A 26132-nucleotide genomic window follows, 5' to 3' on the forward strand; every position below is an offset into this window, starting at 1 on the left:
TCATGCATGAATTATGAGAACCTAAACCAAGATTTTTTTTTTTTTCCTGAGTGTTTTTATTCCTCTTTAGGCATGAAAAGAACAATGTGATTGATTTTTTTTTTTTTTTTTTTTTTTTTTAATGAATGTTACAAAAATGTCCACTCACCTGGACACCATGCATTTAATTTTTGAAGCAAAGAAACATGTATTTACTGTCACACTGTGTGAAAACTCTGATTTTTTTTTTTTTTTTAAATGCTGCTAATCTGATGTTTTCTCACATTTTAACATACTATAATAGTAGCTATTACTCAAATAATATGCAAAAAAAACCAACAACAATAAAACACATCAACTTTTAAAAAAAACTGTTAATGACAGTCTAATAACAATTAGCAATTGATTTACACTTAAATATGTTGCTACAGATCACGTTTCTCAAGAACTGCAAAGTTACAGGAATGGTATGATTGCAGTGTATTATGGGATGGTGCATAAGTGTCCACTGTGTTGGTTGATATGCAACTAAAACAACAAAACCATGAATATACAAGAGAACAGCTGTAGAATAGCTGTTCACTGTAGTGACCACTGTGCATGAAAGGGTTAATATAAAACACGATAAATACATTCATATAATAGAAATTTTCTTAAAATGTTACCAAAGCTTAAACAAGATGATTGACAATAAAACTATTTTATATTATTCAAAATGGGTTTATGTGAGTAGCTAAGTAATTATTTTTTGTTGACGAAAGATTAATTTATTCATTAATGACCAATTTATTTATTTTTCTTATCAATGAAAGAGGGCACCTTTCAGTTTATATTTTACGCAAAATTTACTTTGAAAAATGTGTTATTTTTATATATTCAGGGTTTGCACACATTTTTCAAGGTCAAATTGAAGCACTTTTAGGGCTCATTTCCACATTTTTCCAGCACAACACCTTATCACTGAGGCAAGATACATATCTACAGGAATACATATACTCAGGATTATTTTTTTCACATTTTATCACAGTGATGTACATTATATTATACTCTAAACATCTAAAATTACGTGTCATAATAGCAAAAAGTTTAGAAATTATAAGAAAACACAAAGTTTTATCCAAAAAAAGGGAAGCCACTTGGCATTTTTCAGGCACACTCACACCGAGACAAATATTAAAATAAAAATGTACCTGAGAAAACCTGGGAATCTTCATTTTTGACAAAAAGTTTTATTTTTCAAAGTGTATCACTTCTCTGTAGGTAGCTTTATGACATCTAACCTGGCAGAGTTACTATTAAAAATGAATAAATCCCGTCTCAATCATGATTGCAAGCACTTAAATTAAAATTCAAGCACTTCTCAGACCTTGAAAACACAACAAAGAAATTCAAGCATTTTCAAGGATTTCAAGCACCTGTATGAACCTTGTATATTACAGCTAAATATATGTTGCTTGTTTACAAAGTTTTGAAAATATAAACAGACACCTTTGGCACAGGAACAAATTTGGCCTCATTTTTTTTCAATCAAAACTGCTGAAGGCAAAATTAGGGGTACTTGGATAAAAAAGTATATTTCAGGGGGTACTCCACTGTAAAAAGTTTGAGAACCACTGAGTTAGAGGATAAACTTAGAGCTTTGTCCTGATATGATGTAGAACAGAGTTTTTCAACCTTGGTGTCATGACCCCACATGGGGTCGCCTGAAATTTATAGCAATTGATAAAAGAAAATAAATACCAATACATTTTTTAAAACTGATACAATATATATTTCATTATAATTAAAACACAACACACTTTTCCAAATAAAAATCAAGTTCAAATAAAATGCAGGATATAATATCTGAGGGCATATCTTGATTGGTTGATTGACCCGATCATGTGACCATCGTAAGACAGGTTAGTTTTACTCTACTGATGATGTGTTGTTAGAATAGTCAACCTGCCCGGACACAGTCGCAGTCAGAAAACTGGACCAAACAGAGAATGGAGGGATTTCTACGCCCACCTGGCTCAACTAAGACATCTCCAAGAGAAACTGAGAAGCAGACACCAAAAAGGTGCATTAGATACATTATATAACATCTAAAATGAATGTTTATTTGAAACATAGTAAAGCAAACTATTACATGATAAAAAAAAAAAAAACAAATTCATTTTAGCAAAAAAAAGTCTCCATTTTGAATATCTGGAGTCGCCAGAAATTTGTTATGTTAAAATGGGGTAAGGAGCCAAAAAAGTTTGGGAACCACTGGTGTAGAACATGAACACCACTGGTATAAAGTATGTACCATCAATAAGGACACTAGTTTATTGTTGCTGTTTTCGTGGCACGTCAGTAACAGTACAGTTTAACCCTCCTGTTGTCCTCATAATCTGTATACACCAGGTGTCCTCCAGGTCAAAATGACCCGTCTTCACTAACTCCCCAATATAACCAGCTTAATTGAATTTTAAACATAAAATTTCATTTTGCTTGAAGAAACATGTCATTCACCACAAAATGTATGAATACCTGAGTTTTCCCTCTTCACCTGTATTTCTATAGCTTAAGAAAGAAAATAAATATGCAAAAAGGAGTTTTGAAAGTATTTTTATTCATCCCAATGAGTCAGTTTCTTTTGATTTTTTTTTGCCAGTGAATAATGTAAGAAAATATACAACATAAAAAACAACTCATTCAACTAATTAGCACATGTAGGGCAGTATGCAAGTGCACAGCCCTTGCAGATATATTTCTTACACCTGCAACACACAGTATGTGTTTTACAGTCCTTCTTTGGCTGGCAGAACTGACATCTCTTCCTCTTACTTGCCCCAGCTGGGGCAGCAGCTGTGGCAGCATGATCCTCAGGTTGATCAGGAGTTCCTGCACTCTGAATAGCTTTGACAACTGCTGCAGAGGCTTCTGTGCGGGGGACATGCTTCCTTCTTTCAGTGAGTGGAGTTACAAGTGCCTTTCCGAGCTGCTCCAGGAACACCCTCCTCTTGTTCTGCTTACAAGGCATCCAGGTTGGGTTGATCTCTCTCCAAATCACAAAGGCATTGTATGAGGAAACATCAATGATATTGTGGAAGATGACCAGGGGCCAGCGGGCAGTTATCCTTCTGCAGCTGTATGTTCCAGTCACCTTATCTAGGTTGTCCACACCTCCTTTGTTGCAGTTGTAGTCTAGGATGATGGCTGGTTTCCTGTCCTCACGATCGCTAATGTCAGCATCTGTGTGAAGTGCTCAGAAGTACTACAGTCTTGTTTTTCTTTGGGACGTAGGAAGGCACTGCAGTCGCGAGAAGAACACCTGTATTACATTTGCTACTGATTGATCTGAGACAGAACTAAAACATTCTCACATTCTGTGGTGTGTAAATAACTCTGTGACCGTGATTTCAGTTGAATTTCACTGTTGGGTCATTTTGACCCGAAGACAACCTGTGTACCTTTTTTCGTACAGCATGCATGGGAAAGTGAATAAAGGCAACAGTTCACTTTTTCTAATGTTGGGGTCAATCTAGGAAAAGTCATAAAATTTCAAGTTGAAAAAATATCGTTAAGGGGATTTTTTGGGGTTTTTCTAAACACAGTGGCAGGTCATTTTGACCCGAGGACAACAGGAGGGTTAAGGATCCACTTAATCCACAAAACCTCCCCCAAGCTGATCATAAAATGTCAACTGCTCTGTCTTTATTATTTGAGAAATTCAGTCAATTCTCAGGGTGATATTGTTGACAAATGCCCTGATATCAGTTGTCAACATCAGAATGAGCTCAGATCTAAGACTCTCGGCTCAGTCCTCGACACAGTAACTATTAAATGAACACAACAGCAGCAGCGTTTCCATGTGGGATCCAACTGGACTTGAACAGTTTCAGAACAGATCTGTGCATTCTGCAGACTCAGTGTCTGGTGTAGAACTGTATGATCGTCCTCCGTCCTGGAGCTCCTCGTGTGGATGATATATTTATTATAATGTTTATTGTATGCTTATGAACACGTTTTTATTTTTTATTCTATTTTTGCTAGTTTGTACTCTGTGCAGCACTTTGGAGACTTTGTGTTGGTAAAATGCACCATACAAATAAAAGTGGTTTGGTATGTGGAGGCTCACCCTGCAATCTCACACAGGTTTTTTTCTTGTCCAGCCCTGACAAATTTTTGGCTAATTTATTTCAACACCATGTGCAAGGTATTTCCAAAAACTAGTAACATTTCACCACACATTGCTATTTTTGGTCTCCCAGATAAGTATACCCAATTCTCTGCAAGAGTTAGAGGTAATAGCTTTTACCTCCCTGATTGCTAAACGCCACCTCCTCCTTAAATGGAAATCTACAACAGCCCCTTCCAGTACACAGCGGATTAATGAGGTAATGTCTTTTTTAAAAGTAGAGAAAATCAGACATTCAAAACAAGGAAACTTGAACAAATTCTACAATAAATGGCAACCATTTATGGATTTGAGACAATGTAACTCCCTTTTTTTTTATTACTTATTTATTTTCTCATGTTTATGTCACCAGTTTAATTATTTTATTCAGACTATGTCTTAGTATTCTTTTCATTGTATTGTTTGTCTGGTTTCATTGTTATTTGTTCCTAAAAAAAAATATGCAAATCTGAAAGTAATGGTGTTTACAAACCTGGTTAATGTTGACATCAGTGTGCCATGGTGTCGGTGTGTACCTTTTGTTTTCTTGTATGCACATCAATAAAAATATGAACAAAAAAAACAAACAAAAAAAAGTGGTTTGGTATGTGACATGGCGTACCACCCGTGCAGCCGCTCTAACCGGTTTCACCCCTGCATGAATCAGAGGTGACGTTTAAATACCGCTCATTACCTGCTGTCATGTCAGACAATTGCTGCAGGCGCCTCTGGATCCCATCCAGCTAAAAATACCTGAAGCCATTACCACCACTTTGGAAAATAATTTGCCTGACAGTCATTTGGGGCTAAAAATACTGTCCATTACTGTCCTTAGAAATACATGTTATGAAAAATAAGGCTTCATTTGGCCTGTTCTGGTTTTTGTGAATGTGTTTAGTATAAACCTCAACATTGTATTTAAAAAAAAAAAAGGAAAATGTTTTATTTCTTTTGACAATATACATTTTTTGAGCAGCAGTCGAGCAGTTAAATATCTACGATAAGCAACAGGACAGAATAAAAAGGAAGGACATTTTTAAAGCACTATTCAATGAATAAAAGAAACAGTGACCTGAATAGTTCCTTGTCCCATAGTCGCTACAAAAATTACATAAACAAGATGATAAAATCTAAACGAAATGGACACGAAGATGTAATTATATGATACAAAGTAAAGGAGGTGAACAGGTAGAGAATAGCGTTAAAAGAGGTGCGAAGACTCAAATATCCCATCATTCATCTGTGTTCAGTGGCCTTGTCTGATGATGATATCCGACATGTCGTCAACCTTTACCAACTCCAAATTCTGCAACAAAACAAAACACCACATTATATAATGCTATAAACATAACATTCATTATGTTCACAGATGGAAACACTGAGGTAAAAACACCTCAGAGGCAAAACATTTTTATATTAGTTTTTTGTTTGTTTGTTTTTAGAGTGAAAACAGCAGCGACAGTGGAAATGATTTCAGGTGTTATGATTAATGCTGGTATTATGTGTATTGGAATTTTTTAATGAATAAACTCTATCAAAAATAGCGTTAAAAAATAAGTCTACACTGACAAAATAATAATGGATTTTTTCACTTTAAGACACGTAACGGCATAGAGGGTCAAGAAGGAAAGCTCTTTACATTTCAGTCATTTTAATGTTATCTTATGCAGGTTTACAGTGACAGAGATAAAACCCCTGCTGTTGCTTTGACTCGTCCAGTTTCATAAACTTTACACCCAGACCTGAATGTAGCATACATCTCATAATGTAAAAAAAAAAATAAATAAATAAAACAGACACACTCGAGTCTCATTAATATGCTTTGGCTCTAATAATAATAATAATAATAATAATAATAATAATAATAATAATACATTGCAACTATTTTAATGAGTAATTCCATGCGAAGGTATGTGGTAGGATTAATTTATAACCTATTAAAGGAAAATGTTAAACATTAAATTACTTTTACTTTATAGTAGTGATATTATGTTGGATGTTTCAGGGGCTGTGATAAATGCAGGGGGGCATCCTAAGCTTATTGCATTTAAAAAAACTTTATCACTCATATTTTGAGTATATGGATATTTTCTTTATACCATGACAGTTTTCCAAAAATGCATTTGAGAATGAATGAGGTTTGTGTCTGAACAATTTGATCCAGACCAGATGGGTACTTCTATGAAACTGAGTTCATTTTGGTATCTGACACTTCACCAGCTTTTTAGACCCAATAATACAAGAGAAATTTAGACATATTTCCCCCCTGGATGTACCTAATGATGAACTCAGATAAATGCAAATAAAAAAAATAGTATACTCTTGCTCTGAGCCATCCCAAAATTAATGAATTTTTAATAAAATATTGGAGCCAAAAATAAGACCAAAATTGGGACATGAAAAGCTACCTCTATCACCCCTTAATGATAAACCGTGACCCAAACTGGTGACAGTTAAACTTCTCAAATTTCTTTAAAGGAGTGATATTTTGCTTTTTTTTTTTTTTTTTTTAAATGGAATTCTGCATTTTCAAACATTTCCCTGTGGTCTCCATAAACTGTAAATGCTATGCTTGGGTCTGAATTCTTCATTAATTCAACTCCACAGGTCCAATCTTCAACCCTATTTCTGAGTAATAACACCAGAAAGGTCGTTATGAGCGCTGGCCCTTTAAATGCACATGAGCCACTTCACGCTCCACCCCCTCCCCTGGCTGTGCTCAGAGAAATGTTCATCAGAAGTCTTGACCTTGTACAAATGTCGTGACGTAAGTAGTTATAGATGTAACAAATTAAGCAGGAATTAAAACAGGTTGTTGAAATCCACTGGATTTTTGCCTAAATGAATATAAAGATAGTTTTGCAGCACCTGGAGGGTTCAAACTCAAACTTTATGAACTATTAAGGTCCAAATACACAAATAAATGTACCAAAGATTAAATAAAAGTGGGTTTAGCAAAATATGACCCCTTTAACTAAAACCAAAATGTTCACTCAGTTCAAAATTAAAAGTGCATTCAGTCACATATTCAAGAATTGAACACATTGAGGTTTTTGTCTACAATGTAGGTAAAACCATATCTGATGTAGTTGTTGTCCTACCCCAGTTTCACCATGATACGAACAGAAATGTTTGGGTCTGGTGTTAATTGTCATTACCACAACCTACTGTTGGGGAGTGTGAACGGGTAACACTCGGCTCCATACAAAAATAAAGCACAGGATTGGTTTGTTAACATTATTTTTTGCCCAGACAAAGGTCCGTGACCCACCAGTTGAGAATCAGTGCCCTATATAACCCCACCATCAGCGATTTAGAGGAAAATCACTCACTTTTTCATTGGCAAGATGAAGCAGAGCCACAAAGGCCAGAGGTACCGACAAGTTCTGTGCCATCGTACTTGGCAGTCTGAACAAAAAGACAAACAGAAAACAAACTTCATGTTCCATCGATCGTGCTGCTCGGTTTTCCTGCTTCTTTGTGCACAGCAGCGTTCAAAAGCGGATCCACCCTTCCATACAAATATAATTGACAGATCATAAATTTAAAGGTTATCTAACAAATCACTAGCCCAGAGGAAAACGTCCACCACACGTCAAACCTGCATTTCTATGTGGAATTTGAAGATGGCAACTAGAGAAAATGTTTACAGAAGAACACTGTTTACATCTAAACTCTCACGTAATAAAATCTACATATACACAACTACCGATTACTGGTTAACGTACGATGTCTTATTTTGGTCATTCACATCATTATATTTCCTTATTTGTGATGCATGGTGGGAGGTCTGCTGATACCTTTTAAGCAGTGATTTCGTGGTCTCACTGAACGCCTTCTCCCCACGCACCCCTGGTTTCTCCACTGTGTCCACCTCCTGCAGAGCATGAAAGTGCAAATTATATAAAAAACAGCCTCGAACAAAAGAGGAAAACACACAGGCTTCACGTTCCACATACACCGTTCTACTATTTTTACAGGCTTTAGGTGTGAAACCCATGTCTGCGTAATTCACCTCTGTGGGTTTTTCTGGGCCTTCTGTCAGGAGAGTCCACATGTTGTTCTTCAGTCGCTTCATGTCCATTTTCTTGGCGGTTTTAGCATAGTTGATCTCGATCTTGTTGACCTACGGAAGGAAGGAAGCAAGAATGTCAGTAAATTAAATACGTCTGCCAAAAACCCTCAAGGGCTGATCAAACAATAATCATGACAATATAATGTTCAGAAAAATTAACATTAGATGTGACTACAACATGTAGAGTGTTGCAATATGCCAGTGTTGTCTGATCTGCTTAAGTCACAAAAGAAGAAAGTGACGAGAAAGATGTAGATTAAGATGATGAAGAAGAAAAGGGGAAGGGAATAAAGAAAGTGACAAAGACATAGAAAAATGCCAAAAAACAGGAAAAGGGTGAAAACAAAGACAGTAGGTGTGGATGAAGTAAATGTAGACAAAGATGAAGAAAATAAAGATGTAGAAAACAACGGTGACAAAGAAAGGGAGGAAGATGAGGAAGAGGGTGAAGATGGAGAAGAAGACAAACATGAAAATGAGGAACAAATGTGTGGCCGGCCAGTTTGGTCAGCCTCAAATTTGTGAAAAGTTCTGCGTCCTGCCAAGTGTTTGTCATTATCTGACCTGAAAGAAGAACTGCAAACCACCATTAATAATTTGTTTTAAGTTTAGAGGCAGTTTTCTTTTTTTTTTTTTGTATTATGATGTGTAGCAGTGACTTGGAGCTGGTCATGTCACCCACCTCTAACTCTCTCAGTTTTAATCAGCTTTAATGAGAACCAGAACTATGAAAGTGTTGGTTACTCACCCTGTGTGGTTCAGGTACCAAATCGTCCTCCCCGTAAGTGGTAACGCCTTCAAATTCTTGGGATGGTGGAGGTAAACTGTCACCTGATGGCTGTGTGTCGTCTGAACCAGCAAACCCTTCAACGTCATCATCACTGTCGCCGCCCTGAAGAGGTAGTTAAACAAAGACATTAACGTGGATCTCTAACCCTTTTATGTTTTCAAGAACTAGATTTGTTAAAATAATCCTCTATCTTTAATGAGGTTAATAATCCTTACATTTAGAATTAACAGGATATGATTCAGCATTAGTGTGTCATCACAAATGCATTAATATCACTTATGTGAAGCACGGGGACTTGAAACACACACAACTGAGTTCCTCCCTGATCAGTGTTGGTCTGCAAACAAAGGAATTTTGGTCAACAGCGAATTGTCGTAGAAATAATTGCAATTAATGATTTGTCCATTTTTTTTATTTTCTCTCCCCCTCAAACAGTACACGCTAATAAGAGTTTAATGACACCATTTACAGGCATTCATCATCAGAAGACATTAATAAAAATTATGTCTATTTTTTCCATTTGATGCTTAGTAACAACTGGTTTTCCCTGATGTTAAGGTCAATACAGGCTCCTTAACGAGCACTCACAATATTGTCAGTTAAGTGTCTTGAGATAAATGGCTTTTGCCCTAATTCTCACATGGCTGCCATTCAACACAGAATGGCAGAAGGGGACTCAACAATAATGAGATGAGAGTCAGTCGAAGCTCAAACAGTGGAAAAAGACCCGGAAATGTGACATTTCTGTTCATTCCACATGAATAGATGTGACTGTAATCATTCTGGAAAATGGCTTCATTCAGATGAAACGAGGCTTATAGTATATCCCCAGAAATCCCCCTAATCCTCTCCTATATATAAATCTAGCCACGATAATTGTTAGACAATCAATATGAACACAATTTGAGCAACATCAACCTGATAGTAGCAGAATAATGGTCAGAGAACAAAAACTCAACCTAGTGATTTAAAATGACCCCATATGAACTCTGGATGGTAGCCAGAAAACTGACATTTGTAAGACGATCAATATGAACCAAATTTTATCTCAGTCGGCCTATTATTGCTTGATTTATGTCCAAAACCCAGATTTTAACCTAAAGTGCCCCCATTTGGATGACTTATAATACTCATAGAAAAGCTGAAATCGATAGGGTTCTTCCACTAGGGGTCCCCTATGTTGGTTATCAAGGTAGAAGAAATCCAACCAAATCTGCCCTAGTTATCGCGTTCACACCAAGGATATCTGGCGGTGGCTGCGAGAAACCATTATATCCCCGAAACTCCATTTTGGGGATATAATAATCATAAGCCGCTTTTACACAGAGATCCCAGAAAAAAGGTGAGATGGTGATCCCACCTTTTTTCCACCACTGACCAATTTCCACAGCCAAGCCAAAGGACAAACAGAGGTGAGACAGGCTGGACTTTTACACAGCGGACCTGTGTTCCGGAATCAAAGGGGTGGTGACGCAGCACAGCGTATAGTGTGACGTATCACTTCCGCATCTGAAATACCCAGAGTATAGCAGTGTTGCTAACCTCTCTAGAGTCGGCCTGTCTTTCACCATTCCACAAATGTTAGCATGGATAGAGTCCTCCACCTGATGTGAAAATAGCTCATGGATCTCGGCATCTCCCCGGTTCGACATCTTTCTGGTTGCGTTGATATGTTCATTTACTGTACAAAGCCTGCACCCACTTTTAAATCCCTCTAGCGCGGGGGTTGCACACCAATACGCCATTAAAATGACACCTTGGTTGTGGAACAAGAGGTGTTCCTTTTACATAGTGTTCTGGAATCATGATTCCACCTTTATCACAGCTCTGTTACTACCACCAGAGGTGTTACAGAGCCGCAATAAAGGTGGGACCGAATGATCCCACCATTTTATTTACACAGACGCTGTTCCAGAATAAAGGTGAAATATTCCCATAACAGAAGTGCTGTATAAAAGGGGCTACAGTCAGGTGATATGCAATGGTTGTGACAGGGCCTCTGTTCGTCTATTTTATCTCCAAGTAAAATTACCATAAAAATCATTGTTTTACAAACCACGTAGTTAATGAGATTCACACCTCAAGACCCGGACAGAAGTTGGCTGTGTCATTAGCGTTGTTGTAGTCATAGTCTCCAATGCCTTCTCCAAGTTCTCCAGAGAGCCTCTTTTGTCCTTCTTGATATAACTAGAATTTAAAAAACACATTATAACACATGCTCAATTTATTCCCTTACTGATAATTACAAATGATTAGGTAGCAAGTCTATGTATAGTAAAAAGTGAACTAATGTAGTACAAAACACTGACGCAGGACTGCCTGCAGTTTCATTAATAAAGATGTAAATATCAGGTACCACATATGTCTCTGAACGAACACAAACAAGCTCCAATTCCCAGCTGGACACTAAGTAAGTATGATAATGGACCATACTGCTGCTGTGATTCCAGTTTAATGTCAGTGTGTGTTTGTGCGTCTACAGTCAGCAGACACAGCGAAGCCTCACCGAGCTGGAAGGTTTAAGGCTGAGCTGGGAGAGTGTCTCTGGGGGAAACTGGAAGTTGGCTGGTAGAGTTGTTTTCCTGTGTCTGACATTGAGGGCAGATTTAGTGATAGTGGTGGCAGCCTGTGAAGGGAAAGCACATCATGTCAGATCGAGTGCAGATACATACACAGAGCCCGTGGTCCATTTAGAGTTTTAGTGGCAGTACGTCATATGCTGTACCCCTTTTATTTACTTTTTAACAGTAGTGAGGAACACAACTTCAGAAATACATGCTAGCAACTTAGATAAGTATCTCTGGTCCAGCAACCACTAAAACCAGATTTCCTGTATCAGTATGAGTCAGGGTGACACAAAAAAAAACCCTCCATGACTGAAACTGCATGCATTACAATAAGTTCTGAAAATATTGTGCAGCCTATACAAAGAAATGCCATCTCTTAGCCAGACAGAAAAATGTTTCTCTAGGTCAAAGCACCGGACTCACGTAACATATTTAGATAAAGATGAACAATAATGTAGCTAAATTAAACTTCTATTATTTGGAAAAGATGACTGGTAGAGCATTACCTCTGTCCTTTTAGTGCTGTACGTATTCATATTGCTGTATTTATTACTAACTTCACCTCTTTTAAACTATTTCATTGGTCAAGAAACATGCATGTAACAGCATGTTTAGAGGTGAAAGTATCTTTAGTCATGCATGAACATCAGAGAAGAATTCAGGATTAAATTTAAGACTTTTCAAGACTATTAGAAATGCAATTTAAGACTTATTTCAGGGCCTTTGTGTTGGAGCCATTTAAAGTCAATTCAAAACAATATAGGGTGATGTCTGGTGTTTCCCAATGTTTTTTTTTTTTTTAAATGACATATAACTTACATACCTGGCAAAAGCCAGGCATGTACTAGACCAGAAATTGCTCCATATTCTGTATAACTCACTTATTTGTCCTCATTTAGATTACTGTACAGAGGCATGGGGAAACACTTACAAAACTTCACTTCAACCACTTTTCACTCTGCAAAAAAGAGCAATCAGAATCATTCATAATGCTGATTTTCGGGTTCACACGAATGACTTCTTTCTAAAATCCAAAACTCTGAAATTTTTTGACTTGGTGGAACATACAACAGCTCAATTACTATACAAAGCAAGGAATAAATTGCTACCGAAAAACATTCAAAAAAAATGTTTTATGAAAGAGAGGGGGGTTATAATTTAAGGGAAAAGTTAAATCTAAAGGCCAGAAGTGTGCCCACAGCATTGAAAAGCTTCTGTATCACTGTGAGGGGAGTTAAACTGTGGAATAGATTGAGTGCAGAGCTAAAACAAATTGCCAGTATGATTGTGTTTAAAAAGAGGCATAAAGAAATTATTTTCCAGAGGTACACTGATAAATAATATAATAATTCATAAGGTGTTTGTTATTTGGATATCAATTTTGCAATGTGTTGTAATATGGATGAGTGACTAAATGTACATGTTTCAAAATTACTGATAAATTTGGGACCGTGTTGTTTTCAGTAAGTATGGAAAGGCCTGAAGGGGTAGGATTTCATAAGTTTATACTTCTTCCTATTCCTTTTCGCTCATGTAAATTTTGAGGCTTAAGACGTTGCAGTTTTAAGTTACTGTTTTGTTTAGATCTCATTCTCTTGATTATCATTTATTTGCATTTCTGTTTTTAAATTGTCATTTACATGATAGAAATAAAGATATCAATCAATCAATCAAATTTTTTTCAACAGGCTTCAACCAAGCAATCAAAATCCAACAAAGTTACGACCTGGCAAGAGTCTGATTTTAAGGTATAAAATGACAATTATTGGACTTAATCTGTGTAAACCTCAGTTGGTGCTCTCTCCCACAACGGATTTCTCATATTTAAATACAAAGTGTTAATAATGTATATTGAAAAAAAGCAGGTTTTTACCCTTGTGGTGCGGAAATATGTGTCAAAGTTGACATCATCATTGAAGTCTATTTCAAATATCTTCTTGGGTTTCCTTTTACGCGGCTCCTTATCAGGCAAATGGTCCACTAAAGGAAATAAAGAACATGAAAACAGATAAGAAGGATAATGAATCTATATTAATACAGCAGTGCAAGACATAACTACAAAATAACTTCTACTGCTGGATTGGGTGTTAAAGAACAATTTATTCCTCTGTGGTTTATATAATATTCTCATTATTAGAGATGCGTCAACTGTGAAATTCTGGGCAGACACTGATATTTACAGTTTTGACAAAAGCAGATGCTGATGTGACCATAGCCATCGCTGAAAAATCATTGTATTTGCTCGTAACAGAGAGTCAACAGTTTGTGTATTCCTACCCATCAAACAACATAAAAAGTACTTCTGTTTACAGGGTTCGTACACATTTTTCAAAATCAAATTCAAGCACTTTTAAGGCTAATTTTCATCTTATCGCTGGTGTGAAATACATATCTACAAGAATACGTATACTCACGATTATTACTTTTTAAAACTTTTTAGCACAATTTTGTACATTTTATTATACTGTAAACATCTAAAATGCTGTTTCATAATAGCAAAAAGTTTAGAAATTAAAAGAAAACACAGAGTTGTATCCAAAAAAATTGGAGGCCACTTGGTGTTCTTCAGACACACTCGCACAGGCAAAGATTATGATAAAAATGTACCTGGAGTTGGCCTGAGAACACCCGCTAATTTTCTTTTTTGGCAACTTTTGTATCACCTCTCTGTAAGTAGCTTTGGTTTGCCATCTAACCTGGCAGTTAATATTAAAAATAAATAAATAAATAAATCACATCACAGAGTTATAATTGCAAGCACTTAAATTAAAATTCAAGCACTTTTCAGACATTGAAAACATATTGAAATTCAAGCATTTTCAAGAATTTCAAGCACCCATATGAACCCTGTGTTTAATTAATGATACTGCTAAAGGTAAGATGCATTCACCAAAACAGAAACCACTTACCACGTAGTACATGGTAAAATCCACAGTTTTCACTTACATTTGTGTTTTGGTTTAAACTGCCAGTATCCGGGTCCAGCCCACGTTGCCATCGTCCTGGGGCTGAAATACGAGTAATCTCTGGGTTGAGACGACAGCTGCAGACACATAGTGGCGATGTCTCCCTCTCCGATGGGAATCACATCCCTGCAAGACCATTACACCCACACAGAAGAGGGCTCAAAACAGCAGGCACATCCTGGATTTCTTTAACAAGCTGAAAATGCGACATTTGCCCACTTGGTACATTCTGAGTTAAACAGTCACTCTCCTGGAGATAAAATTACTTCTCCCGTGACTAAATAATACACTTCATCTTAAGGGGTTCTTCTATTGTGTTGAATTTAATGGAGTCAATTTTCTGCCCAGAACAAAGTTCAAACAGCATTAAAAAGGAGAAAAATAAAACAAGAAACCACCAGAAACCAGGAGGAGAAATAGGTACACATAATAATAATAAAGTACATATAATATAATAAAATAAATTATAATATAATACAATATACTTTAATAGAATATAACAGGGGTCTAATAGTTTATAAAACCAAGACATAATTCATAATGCAGTTTAAATTGAAATGGGGGTGGCTGCGGCTGAACAGGTAGAGTGGGTCATCCAATAACCAGAGGGTTGACGGTCCCAGTCATGTACCGTTGTGTCCTTGGGCAAGACACTTCACCCACTTTGCCTCCAATATCACTCACACTGGTGTGAATTTTGGTGGTGGTGGTTGGAGGGGGCGTTTGGCAGCCACGCCTCCATCAGCCTGCCCCAGGGCAGCTGTGGATACAGATGTAGTTTACCACCACCAGTGTGCAAATGTGAGACAGAAAGAATAGTGGATCAAAAATGTAAAGTGCTTTGAGTGCCGTGAAAAGCGCTATAGAAATCAAATCCATTATCATTATTATTATTATTATTATTATTATTATTATTATTCAGGATTCTTACAGGTTTCTACATGTTAAATTTAAGACCTTTCAAGACCTTTTTAGAGTACTTAGAACAGAATCTAATGCCCATTTCACAGCCGTGCCTCTCCACTCGTGTCAACCAGGTCAAGAAGGATCTTTTCTCCAACCAGGCATTATTACATTTGTACTTCCTCATGCTTACTTTTTGCGTCCCTTAAAGTTCCTAAAGTTGGCTTTCTTGGGCTACGAACGGCTGCATGTGTGTTGGGCTGAATGTTCTATGATCATTTCTCACCGGGGGCTGCAAAGTTATCGATAACTGGTTCCTAACTTCAACATACAGTAAATTGTCAGGTTGGAATGGGTGGAACTGAGTCGACTAACATTAGTTTCTTTGCAGCTTGGACATTTAACAGACATATTTAAACACAATACAGTGAATAAGTTTATTGCAACATAACTGAAGACCACCCATATTAAATTTAATAAATTTTATTAAATGCAGATTTGTAAATTCAAGACTTTTTAAGGCCACGCAGGAACCCTGCTTATTGTTATTATTATTTTCTTATAGGTAATATGTAGATGGGTCTAAGAGAACATTTGTATTCTATTTTCTTACTTAACTCTTTAAGTGCCAGACAGTTAAGGGGCTAATAAGCCTTAAAAGTGCCACAGAATTTGGCCGTTTTTCAGTATTTCGCGTCGTTTTTATAATATTTGAAGAATCCTGCAGGAAACCGCTCGGTAACATCCACAGCCGCCCCCCGGCATGGAGGGCTCCCTCTGATGAAACACTGGAGAATAAGAAACATTAAAAAGATATAAAAATATTATTCGGTCGCGTGACCTCAAATTCCCGTCTGCTTGGTCTCAAAAGGGGGACACAGAAAGAACGTCATCGAAATGTGAGAAAGAAATGGGGGTGGATGGTTTGTTTGTACACAAATATGGCGTGTTCTCCAAAGCCGATCTGATCGGCCCGTGGCACTTTACAGGTTGTTTTCGTAAAGCCGATTTAATCGGCCCATGGCACTGAAAGTGTTAATATGTAAACTTGCCTTTGTTTATTTCATCCACTTTTACCTTCTTAACTTGTAAAGATAATACATCTTCATAGTTTTCTTGGTATCTCAAAATGTAGCCACTTTAATAAAATCCAAACAACTGGAGAATCATTTACCTTTAGTATACAAATCAAGTAAACAAGCCATTCTTTGAAAAAAAGGAATAAAAATCCTATAAAGCTATTGTTTGTCTGTTGTATGTGTCTTGTTCTCACCTTCCTTTGCCGGAGCCAGAAGCCTCACATCCGTCTTTGTGTTCTTTGGCTCCGTCGTCACAGTCGGCCAGTCCCTCCTCATAATCTGCATCAAAGTCGAGGCAGTCATCTTCTTCAGGCTCAGGTTCAGGTTCAGCGTTCACATCAAACACGTGCTCTCCCTGCTTCATCTTTTCCAAGAGCTGATTCATTGTCTGTAAGATGAAGATGTGGGTATGTTTTTGGCCATGGACAAATTATTACTATTGCATTGTTATTCTGAGGAACAAAATAAAACCAGTATGATTCAGAGGACAATATAATTGGGAAGGTGTGGGTTCATGACCTAAACATTAAGGACAGCAGGGCAATTTCTATCCATTCAAATTATTGGTTGTCTCCAGATTCTACTCAAAATAAAAACATGTTTGGTGGATCATTACTGTAGTTTTATTCCAGATCAGCTTCATGTGTCAGGATCCTTACAGTTCTGAGATAAGGTCTGCCACAAACCTGTTCTGTGTTAAAGCAAACTGTAACTTGTAGGATCTGCTCTAGTGATTTTACGTTACTATTATGGTTTTAGCCTGGTAAATACTAATTTAAAGTACAATTAATGAAGAAGAGAAGTCATTTATTTGCTTACAACCCTGGAAAACAAATAAAACTGCATTTCTTTTATCTTTAATCTTTAAGAGTGGAGCACTGACATACAGGGGAAAAAAAAGAAATATACAAAAGAATTACTGATAATTACAAATAGAAGTGATGTGCCATAAAAAGAGTGACGACTTCACTAAAGATGCACCAGTTAATACTTAAGTAGAGAAAAGGATATGAACATTTCTTTCAGCTGACTTTACACAAGTAAATGAATGGAGAAGATAATTATGATTATGCAAAACTTTTGCTGTTAAATCAGAAAGCAGCGGTAAGATAGATATGCACTAATTGTGGCAGGCAAATCAACATAAACAAGAGAGAGTGGTGGACGTGTTTGGTTGTTGTGTTATTTCTCTGACCTGCTCCGGGTTCCAGCTAGTGAAGGAAAAGTCCTGCAGTGAAGGGCAGATGGAGCTTTTCTCCTGGGTACGTTGGAGTCCCGCTGACAGAAACACAACACGGAGTCATGGGGTTCAGGATTTACACTAAAGAATAACTCAAAAGCTTAGACACGCATTAACATGGTACTATATGTTAAATCAAACACCTGATGAAATAATATTCAATGTGCATGCAGCATTTTCATTAAAGGAAGCAGTTTCTGTCTTGAAAGACATTGCTTTGTTGTTGTTTTTTTACCCATGAACGGAGACGCAGAGACTCCCTGAGGAGGTGGAGGTGAGTATGAAGGTCTGGACTGCAGGAGGGTCATGTAGGAGGGAAAGAGCAGCTCACAGCGACTGTTCTCACTGAACAGAACCGACAGGAAAACACCAGCTGTGCTGCTTTCATCAAAAGATGAAGCCATGTGCTGAAACATGGGGTCCACCTGGGAGGGAAAATGAGGAGAAGAAAATATCCTCAGTTTAAAGGGAGAGAATTTTTGAATACCAACTCAAAATGTAACTACAATTATCAACAGAAGGGGGCAGCATTTCAACAGAAAGTTGTCACCGCAATACTTCTTTTCCTTTGTGTTGTTGCCTTCAGGGGCTGCCACAGCGAATCATCTTCCTCCATTTAACCCTATCCTCTGCATCCTCTTCTCTCACACCAACTACCTTCAAGTCCTCTTTCACTACATCCATAAATCTGGTCTTGGGTCTTCCCCTAGACCTCCTGCCTGGCAGTTCCAGCCTCATCATCCTTCTACCAATATATTCACTATTCCTCCTCTGTACATGTCCAAACCATCTCAGTCTGACCTCTCTGACTTCTTCCCCAAAGCATCTAACATGTGCTGTTCCTCTGATGAATTCATTCCTGACTCGATCCATCCTGGTCACTCCCAAAGAGAACTTCAGCATCTGAACCTCTGCTCTCTCCAGCTCTGCCTCCTGTCTTTTCCTCAGTGCCACTGTCTCTAACTCATACAACATGGCTCCTCTCACCACTGTCTTGTACACCTTTCATTCTTGCTGACACTCTTATTACACAACACACCTGACACTTTTCTCCACCCATTCCAACCTGCTTGCACACGCTTCTTTACCTCAATACTACTCATCAAAAATTATAATTCACTGAATAAAGTACAAAGTGTCATCTAGGGCTGCAGCTAACGATTATTTTCAGTGTCGATTCATCTGTCATTTACATTTTTGATTGACGAAGTAATCATTTGGTGTATAAAATGTCAGAAAATGATGAAAAGTGGTTTCCCAAAGAGCAACATGCCATCCTTAAAAGACTTACGTCGTCAAAAGTTAAAGATATTCTGTTTTCGTCATTAGAGGAGGATGGAAAATACAAAATATTGATTTTTAAGATGGGAACCTGAGAATTTTGAACTCCTCTGTCTTAAAATTGATGTCACTTATCAGAATAGTTGTCGTTGACAGTCGATTAATCATTGTAGCTCTAGTGCCATCATGATTCTGTTTTTCTCTCTTTGTGTGATCCACTCTGTAATTATTACACATATCAGGTGACTTCAGAAATTCTAATCAAAATGCGTCTTTTGTACCCCATTAGCTAGCAAATAAATACATACAGCCGTAACTATGTTGAGTTTCTTATAGGTCAAATTAATCTACAAGTGCTTGCTGCCAAATGTGCATGGATTGGTGAATGTTTTTCACACATTTATCTTGCAATCTGATTTTATAACTGGTAAGCTGTTTGCTTTGGTTTTTATTAGACTGAAAACAATTTCACACCCAGTCTGTCCATTCAGTATGAGAGAAGATGCAGTGGTAACAAGGAGAAGAAAAACAACAAGAGGTCCAGAAAAGTGAAAAACAGAGTGAAGCTCGACCAGCAGCTTTGAACTGTGTTGAGAATTTTTGCTCATGTTCAAGTTCTAAACTAAACATATTATAAATTTGGTTTAATGCCTCTTAGCTACTTTAGCATGAGTTGATAAAAAATAATGAAATGAAGTGAAATAATGAAGAAAAAAGGAATAAAGTAAAATGAGAAGAGAAATCATAAGAAACCTTTCCCAGGATATAATATGGGTCTAATAGCTCAGACACCAAGACATAATTCACAATATTAATGACCATAGTTTAAGCCAACGTATACTTACAGATGGGTGTCAAGAGATCATAATAATTCCTTTTTCTTAAGTAATATGCTGACTAGGTGTTAGGAGAGTTAATTTATTTCATCTTGTTTTACTTTCTTATCTTGTAAAGATAATCTACCTACATAGTCATTATGAAGAGAAAAGATGAAGAAAGATTCAAACTTAGTGACCCATGTCTAATAATTGTTCTTAATCTCTAAACATTATGTTATCAGAGGTTCAGTGGATGTGAAGTGAGTGGAATTTTAATCGATATTAATTACAGTGACTTTTCCCCAACTGCTCTTGTGATGTTTACTGTGTATATAAACAACTCATTTTCATTACAGCCTCACTGACCTTACATGAATAGTCCACATTAGTTCTTAGTGTAAACAGCAAGCCATTGAGCACAGATAACATACCTCACATTTCCTCTCTGAGTCAGCACTGTTGATGTTGCTCAGATTCTGCTCCACTGTCCTCTTTGGAGGCTTCTTCTTCTTCAGCTGCTTGGCTGTTGGTTCACCTTCATCATCCCTCTGATCGTCCTCTAGAGCACGGTCTGCAAGTACAAAAGAAACATTACAAAATTTGTGAAGATTTTGAGTAACAGAAGTACGTGGTAGTCTCGCCACAGCCAGAGATATCCACACGTAGTTAGGGCTGTGCCAGAAATGGAGATTGGTCCAGCACAATAGGCCATTGTTCTGGAATTGGGGCAAAAACTCTCTGGTATGTTTAGTTTTGACTGAAAAATGGAGCCATGGTATTAAAACAATTAAATCCCAGCCACATAAATAAGGCATTTCTTTGTCAAAATCTGATGTTTCCAATGTGCTGTTGCACCTCACATGCTGCAGTTATCCTTTCATGTTGTGAAAACAGTATCACACAGAGAGGAGGCGAATGGTGACTGAAATAGACTTGTACTTGAGTAAACAGAGTCATCTATGCGACACTAAAACAGAGACTTTGTGTGTGGTCTACGTATCAACGACAACCTACATATGACAGAAAATTAATCAAACATATGTCTGTCACAATTATTACAATATTATCGTCACCTGATTACAATTATTACCTCCGCCAAGGAGGTTATGTTTTTGCCAGCATTGGTTTGTCTGTCTGTCCATGTGCAAGATAAAGTTATGGACGGATTTGGATGAAAATTTCAGGAAATGTTGAAACTGGCACCAGGAACAAATGATTAAATTTTGGTGGTGATTGGGGGGGAGGGGTGATGACAATTGTTTCCATTCACCAGTATTAAAAAAGGTGTATCAAATGTAGCGAAATGTCATTTCATCACTACTTCCAATTACCTTTTCACAGCTGAGATTTGACTGGCACTTTGTTAATGAAGTCATTTAATTGAGCTCTTTCACCTCAAGGCATTTTGTTAGAACCTGTCACTGTCAGTAGTGTCTTTTCATATTTCAGTAAGATGTTTATTATGTCAAATCTGCCTTTTGCAACTTCTAAAACACAAAGAGAAATGCAATTTTTATCTGTACGTTGAATAAACTGCTCTTCTTCTCAGTAAGGTGGGAGGTTAAGTAAAGAAATAAACAGCTTGTATGACACGTACACAGAACAAACAATTACTTGTTAGTCAGCAACTAAAATGTCATTATCGTGACTGCTCGGGATCTCACCGTCTCCAGGTTTAGTCTCAGCTCCAAGTCCTCCGAGGACCCTGTAGGCATCAGCATGAACAGCATCCACTCTGACAGCATAGATTTTAGTACTGGCATCCAAAGTACCAGCTGCAACCTTTGGGAAGAAAGAGACACAGACAGGAGATGGAGACATTTACAGAGTCATTTGTAACATTTCCAAAATGTAATGTGGCACTGACATTTCACTGGCTATGGCAAACAATTTGAAGAAGTTATTATATTCAATTAAAAAGCCAATACAATCCTTATGTAACAGTGTGTCTGCTGCTTTAATTACGTTAACTTGGGATGCTGCAGACCTTATTAGTGGAAGTGGGACAATTGCTCATCCAATAAACCACTGCAATGAACAATGTGATTAATCAAGACAGAGTGAATTAAGAAACTGAATATCTTCTTCACTGGGCTTTGAAGTTGTAATGTTTTAAGCTTTTTGCTTTTAATGAAGGATACTTCATTGATTGTATGCTGGCCTTCATGACTAACAGTGGCTACTGACAAATAAGAAAACACTTCACCTGTGGCAGGTGGTCATCATTTGTGTTATAACAGATTGCTTAATAAATTTGTATGAATGAATTTGTGCTCATTCAAAGAAAATGCGATGAAGTGCCGAAAGATTGTGTTATTTTTTAAACGAAGGTTTCTTTAACCCTCCGGTATCCCGTCCACCAAGGCCCTTACTAAGCACCAAGTGTGCCTTTTTGGCACACTTGTGGAATAATGTCAAAAAAATTTTCATACAGTTTGTTTTTAATTCTTTTACACTTTTTTTCTATTTCATCAACTTGAGCCGTAAATAAAAATACCAAATACTCAATAATTGTCAAGTTTTTTAACCCTTTAAATGCTGTGTTTGTAATGTAAACAAACCATTTTTTTTTTGGATGCAAAACACACAAAAAAATATTTTTTTTCAATATACTACATACAAAGTGGATTACATATTATTTGATTTTTGCAGCCTGGCATATGTCAATGATTAACTCCAACATTGGTTAATTTGCGTTATTATTTTTGGCGCTAGGTCAAATGTTCAAAAATACTAATATCTGTCACCAAGTGTGCCAAAAAGGCACATCAAACTATTAAATATTATATATTGATTTATTTTTCTGCTCCAATTTGATTTTATTTTTGTAAATCAAGGTCAGCCCTAATCATACATATCAAATAATCATTCATTTTACTTTTTTTTTTTACCCTTTAAAAGATCTCTTTTCATCATGATGTCACTACATTTTTTGATGCAAAAAGCACACAATATGTTTTTGGTTTTTTTTTTTTCAAAATACTACATAAAAATTGGATTACATATTATTTGATTTTTGCAGCCTGGCATATGTCAATGATTAACTCCAACATTAACAACCTTGAAAAAATTATTTAGACCCTCACCTCTCAAATGAAGCCCAGATATAAGTAAAAGCAGGATTTATGCCCTAATGGCTTATGGATCAAAAACAGTGGTTATAATGGAAGAAATAGTGCGTTTTTGGCACACATGGGAGACAGATGCTAGTCTTTTAATTTTCTTTTGTTTACAATGGGTAAACTTTAGTTGGTGGCCAGAATTTTAAAGATCATGCACAAATTAACAACTTCTGAATTCTAACCTTATTTAAATTGTGAAAAATAATATGAAGTTTTTTAACACGAAGTGCAAAGTGTGCCTAAAAAGCGCACCCGGATACAGGAGGGTTAATAGAATAAGGGCAATAAATAATAAAAACAAAACTAAAAAACAGTCAAGAACACTGTTTTAAACACTGAATTGGCCTAAAGTCTCAGAAAATGTGAAGCCCTAGTTTTTATTTACATCATCAAGGTATTTGAAGATTGCCACAGGCCTGATTTAAAAACACTTGTGTACTTTTGTTTATATTACAGTTTGGTTAATCAGCACAAAAGACCATATTTAATGTTTTTCTGATGTTTACAAAGTCTAAGGCAAATGGCTTCGACATATATTCTACTGTTATTATAATAATGATATCAAAATCATACCTTGAAATTTGTGAGTTCAGAGTCCTTCTGCTTGAGTATATCAGCCATGTAATCAATCAGATGGAGACCAAAGGCATTTTTGGTGGTGATTTTCTACCAACAAGAAAACAGGCAAGTGTTTGATTTTTATTTGATATACAGTGCATCTTAAACACTGGGAAATTACAATAGACAATACTTTAAAATACTGTTCACTTTTACACAACTTCCAAAAATAAATTGAATGAATTCACTGTACACTAGACTATATCTATGCAATTACACCTTCCACCTATACTTACATTCTCAGTAGAGAGTTTGATGCAGGTTGAGTAATGCTCTGAGATCTGTGCATTAGACAGCTTGGGCACAGCAGCAGGAGTCCCTGCAGCACTGCATGTAAATACAGGATTATCTTAAATCTCTCAGGACCATGTACCTGTATGTATACATTTTTAGTACAGACAGACACTGCACAATATTCCAGCTTTTACACGACATACTATAACAAAGGTATGGTTGCAAGGAAAAGGCACAATGTTAAAAATTCTTATGCTTTTACTCATTACCTATGGGATGCAGAGTCGTTGAAAGAAGAGTCTGCGGCAGTTTGAAGGTCAATGACCCTTGACCTTCGTCGCTGACGTCTCTCCTGCTCGTCATCGTTTCCAGGGAAGGCTGCCAGCAGCGGGGTACTGCAGGCTGCAGGTGACAAACCCTTGTTTTTTAAGGAGGACGATGTCCATCCTTCACGTACCCGGGAGACGGGTGTGGAAGCTGCACTCATCTTAACTGAAAACAGAGGAAAAAAGAACAGTCAGTGACTTACATCACTGTTTGCACACCTATGTAAACCACTGCATTTTTCATTAAATTGTCCAGATGGGTATTACAAGTCACATTTATTCTTCAGTGAGCTTAAAGATCACAAATAAGTTATCAGGTCCATTGATTCAAAGTTCAACCACTTATGCTTTTCTAGGTGAGCCTTCCCAGGTTTCTGTCTTTTAATTTCCTTGAAAATTGCTTTCTTCTCTGACATTGAACTGGTTTTATACACAAAATTGATTTTTATTTTCCTTGTAAACTCTGAAAATGTTTGAGTTGTTTCTAATTAGTACTTCTGTCAGGCACTTCATAAGATGGTTTTAAAAGTTTAAATAATCTTTAAATGCTCTCCTAATTATAATTCAATGTAATAATTCATTGCTTTTATACCGCGATTTGAAAAACCTTATTTTTACAGTAAGAACTCCCCAAACTTTAGATATTTGGTGTTACTTTTTCCATTTATGATCAAACTCGTCAAGGAAAATTTCAACTTTTGATGCACATAGAAACACATACTTGGATAGGTTATTTATTTGTTCAACAAAACTATCGTGGGTGCCACTTTAAAAATCCAAATCAGAAAATACATACGGTTGGATTTATTTTCTGAACTGTATTAGCGGTTAGCTAAAACCAGCCACATGTAAACAAAACCACTAACGTCGAATCAAGACAGTGACAAAACTGGTGTAATTTCGAGGAAATACGCTTTGTACAAACTTTGTCGAATCACATATGATAACCCAACAGAACAACCCACCAGTGCTTGGGGTGTTTTGTTCGGTTTTCTAGTCTGCAATCTACATGCAACTTAGCAAAACAGTGCTAGCTTCGGCTAGCATTAGCTAACATCTAGCAGTTAAAATGTATTTTGGCAAGCTCGTGTGCTGCTACAATGAAAGTATACCAGAAGACTTGCTTAGTTCGATATTTAACGTACCTCGAAAGTACCTTACCTTAGAATTCGACGTGGCTGAAGTTCGGATCGTTATATGTTTTACTTACGCATGAGAGCTCCGACTCAACACAACAGAGGTTTTTCTTCCTGTTCAGCGTTTGAATTTTTGCGCCGAACGGTTTACGTTATGACACTGACGTCATCACGCAAGCGCGTTTTTTATCAATGACTTTCAGAACGCAAGGAAAGATGGAAACGAATGCCTTACTATAAGTAAACATACAACCTAAAATGAATGTTACCACTCTATTACCCTCTAAATTGGAAAGATATATATTGTGTAAACTCAAACACCCCACTGATTGTAAGTTTGTTACCTCCGCCAAGGGGGGCGGGGGGTGAGGAGATCTGCTTCTAGATATTACATGTTTTATTCACCAAGAGAGCAGCAATGAGTACATTGTTAACTTATTAATATTGTTTGGTAAATTCCATATCCATAAATGTGAAGTGTTGAAAATGACCCCCAGTTTACACAGACTCCTGGCTGAATTTGAACAGTACATTTGCGGTATTAAGCTTATAGACTCCCCCAAATGTGATAAGACTGTCAAACTATATGAAAAACTCTTTACAGAGAACTAAAGTCTAAGAATTTCTTTGTATTCGTTTGTTTTTGTTTGTGTGTTAAGATTGTTGTAAGTTCTTGTGGCCTTGTCGAATCTGTGTTTGATCTTTACTGTAATCTTTGAAATAAAGGTTACTTAAAAAAAAAATAAATATATATATATATATATATATATATATATATATATATATATATATATATATATAAATAAAAGCTCAGAAATCTTGTAAATATGGTGAAAGTGGCTGAAAATAAT

General features: G+C 36.7%; 1 protein-coding gene across 2 annotated transcripts; it reads right to left on the reverse strand.

Annotated features, from left to right (window-relative positions):
* Positions 1 to 5047: 5047 nt before the first annotated feature.
* ncaph (non-SMC condensin I complex, subunit H) lies at positions 5048 to 25397 on the reverse strand. Of its 2 annotated transcripts, none has more exons than XM_030143830.1 (18): positions 25356 to 25397; positions 24089 to 24311; positions 23822 to 23912; positions 23541 to 23633; positions 21510 to 21627; positions 20277 to 20416; positions 17982 to 18171; positions 17702 to 17784; positions 16701 to 16894; positions 14505 to 14650; positions 13432 to 13538; positions 11498 to 11617; positions 11071 to 11178; positions 8950 to 9093; positions 8142 to 8252; positions 7927 to 8003; positions 7459 to 7534; positions 5048 to 5432 (listed from the first exon to the last, which is right to left on the reverse strand). In XM_030143830.1, the coding sequence occupies exons 1-18, from the start codon at positions 25357 to 25359 to the stop codon at positions 5373 to 5375; spliced, it is 2085 nt and encodes a 694-aa protein (XP_029999690.1). In that variant the 5' UTR covers positions 25360 to 25397; the 3' UTR covers positions 5048 to 5372. The 2 variants fall into 2 exon arrangements, with proteins under 2 accessions (XP_029999690.1, XP_029999691.1); XM_030143831.1 differs by having other exon boundaries at positions 25307 to 25396.
* Between the last annotated feature and the right edge of the window lie 735 nt (positions 25398 to 26132).

The sequence above is a fragment of the Sphaeramia orbicularis genome, chromosome 9 (genome assembly GCF_902148855.1).
Source record: "Sphaeramia orbicularis chromosome 9, fSphaOr1.1, whole genome shotgun sequence".
NCBI lineage: Eukaryota > Metazoa > Chordata > Actinopteri > Kurtiformes > Apogonidae > Sphaeramia > Sphaeramia orbicularis.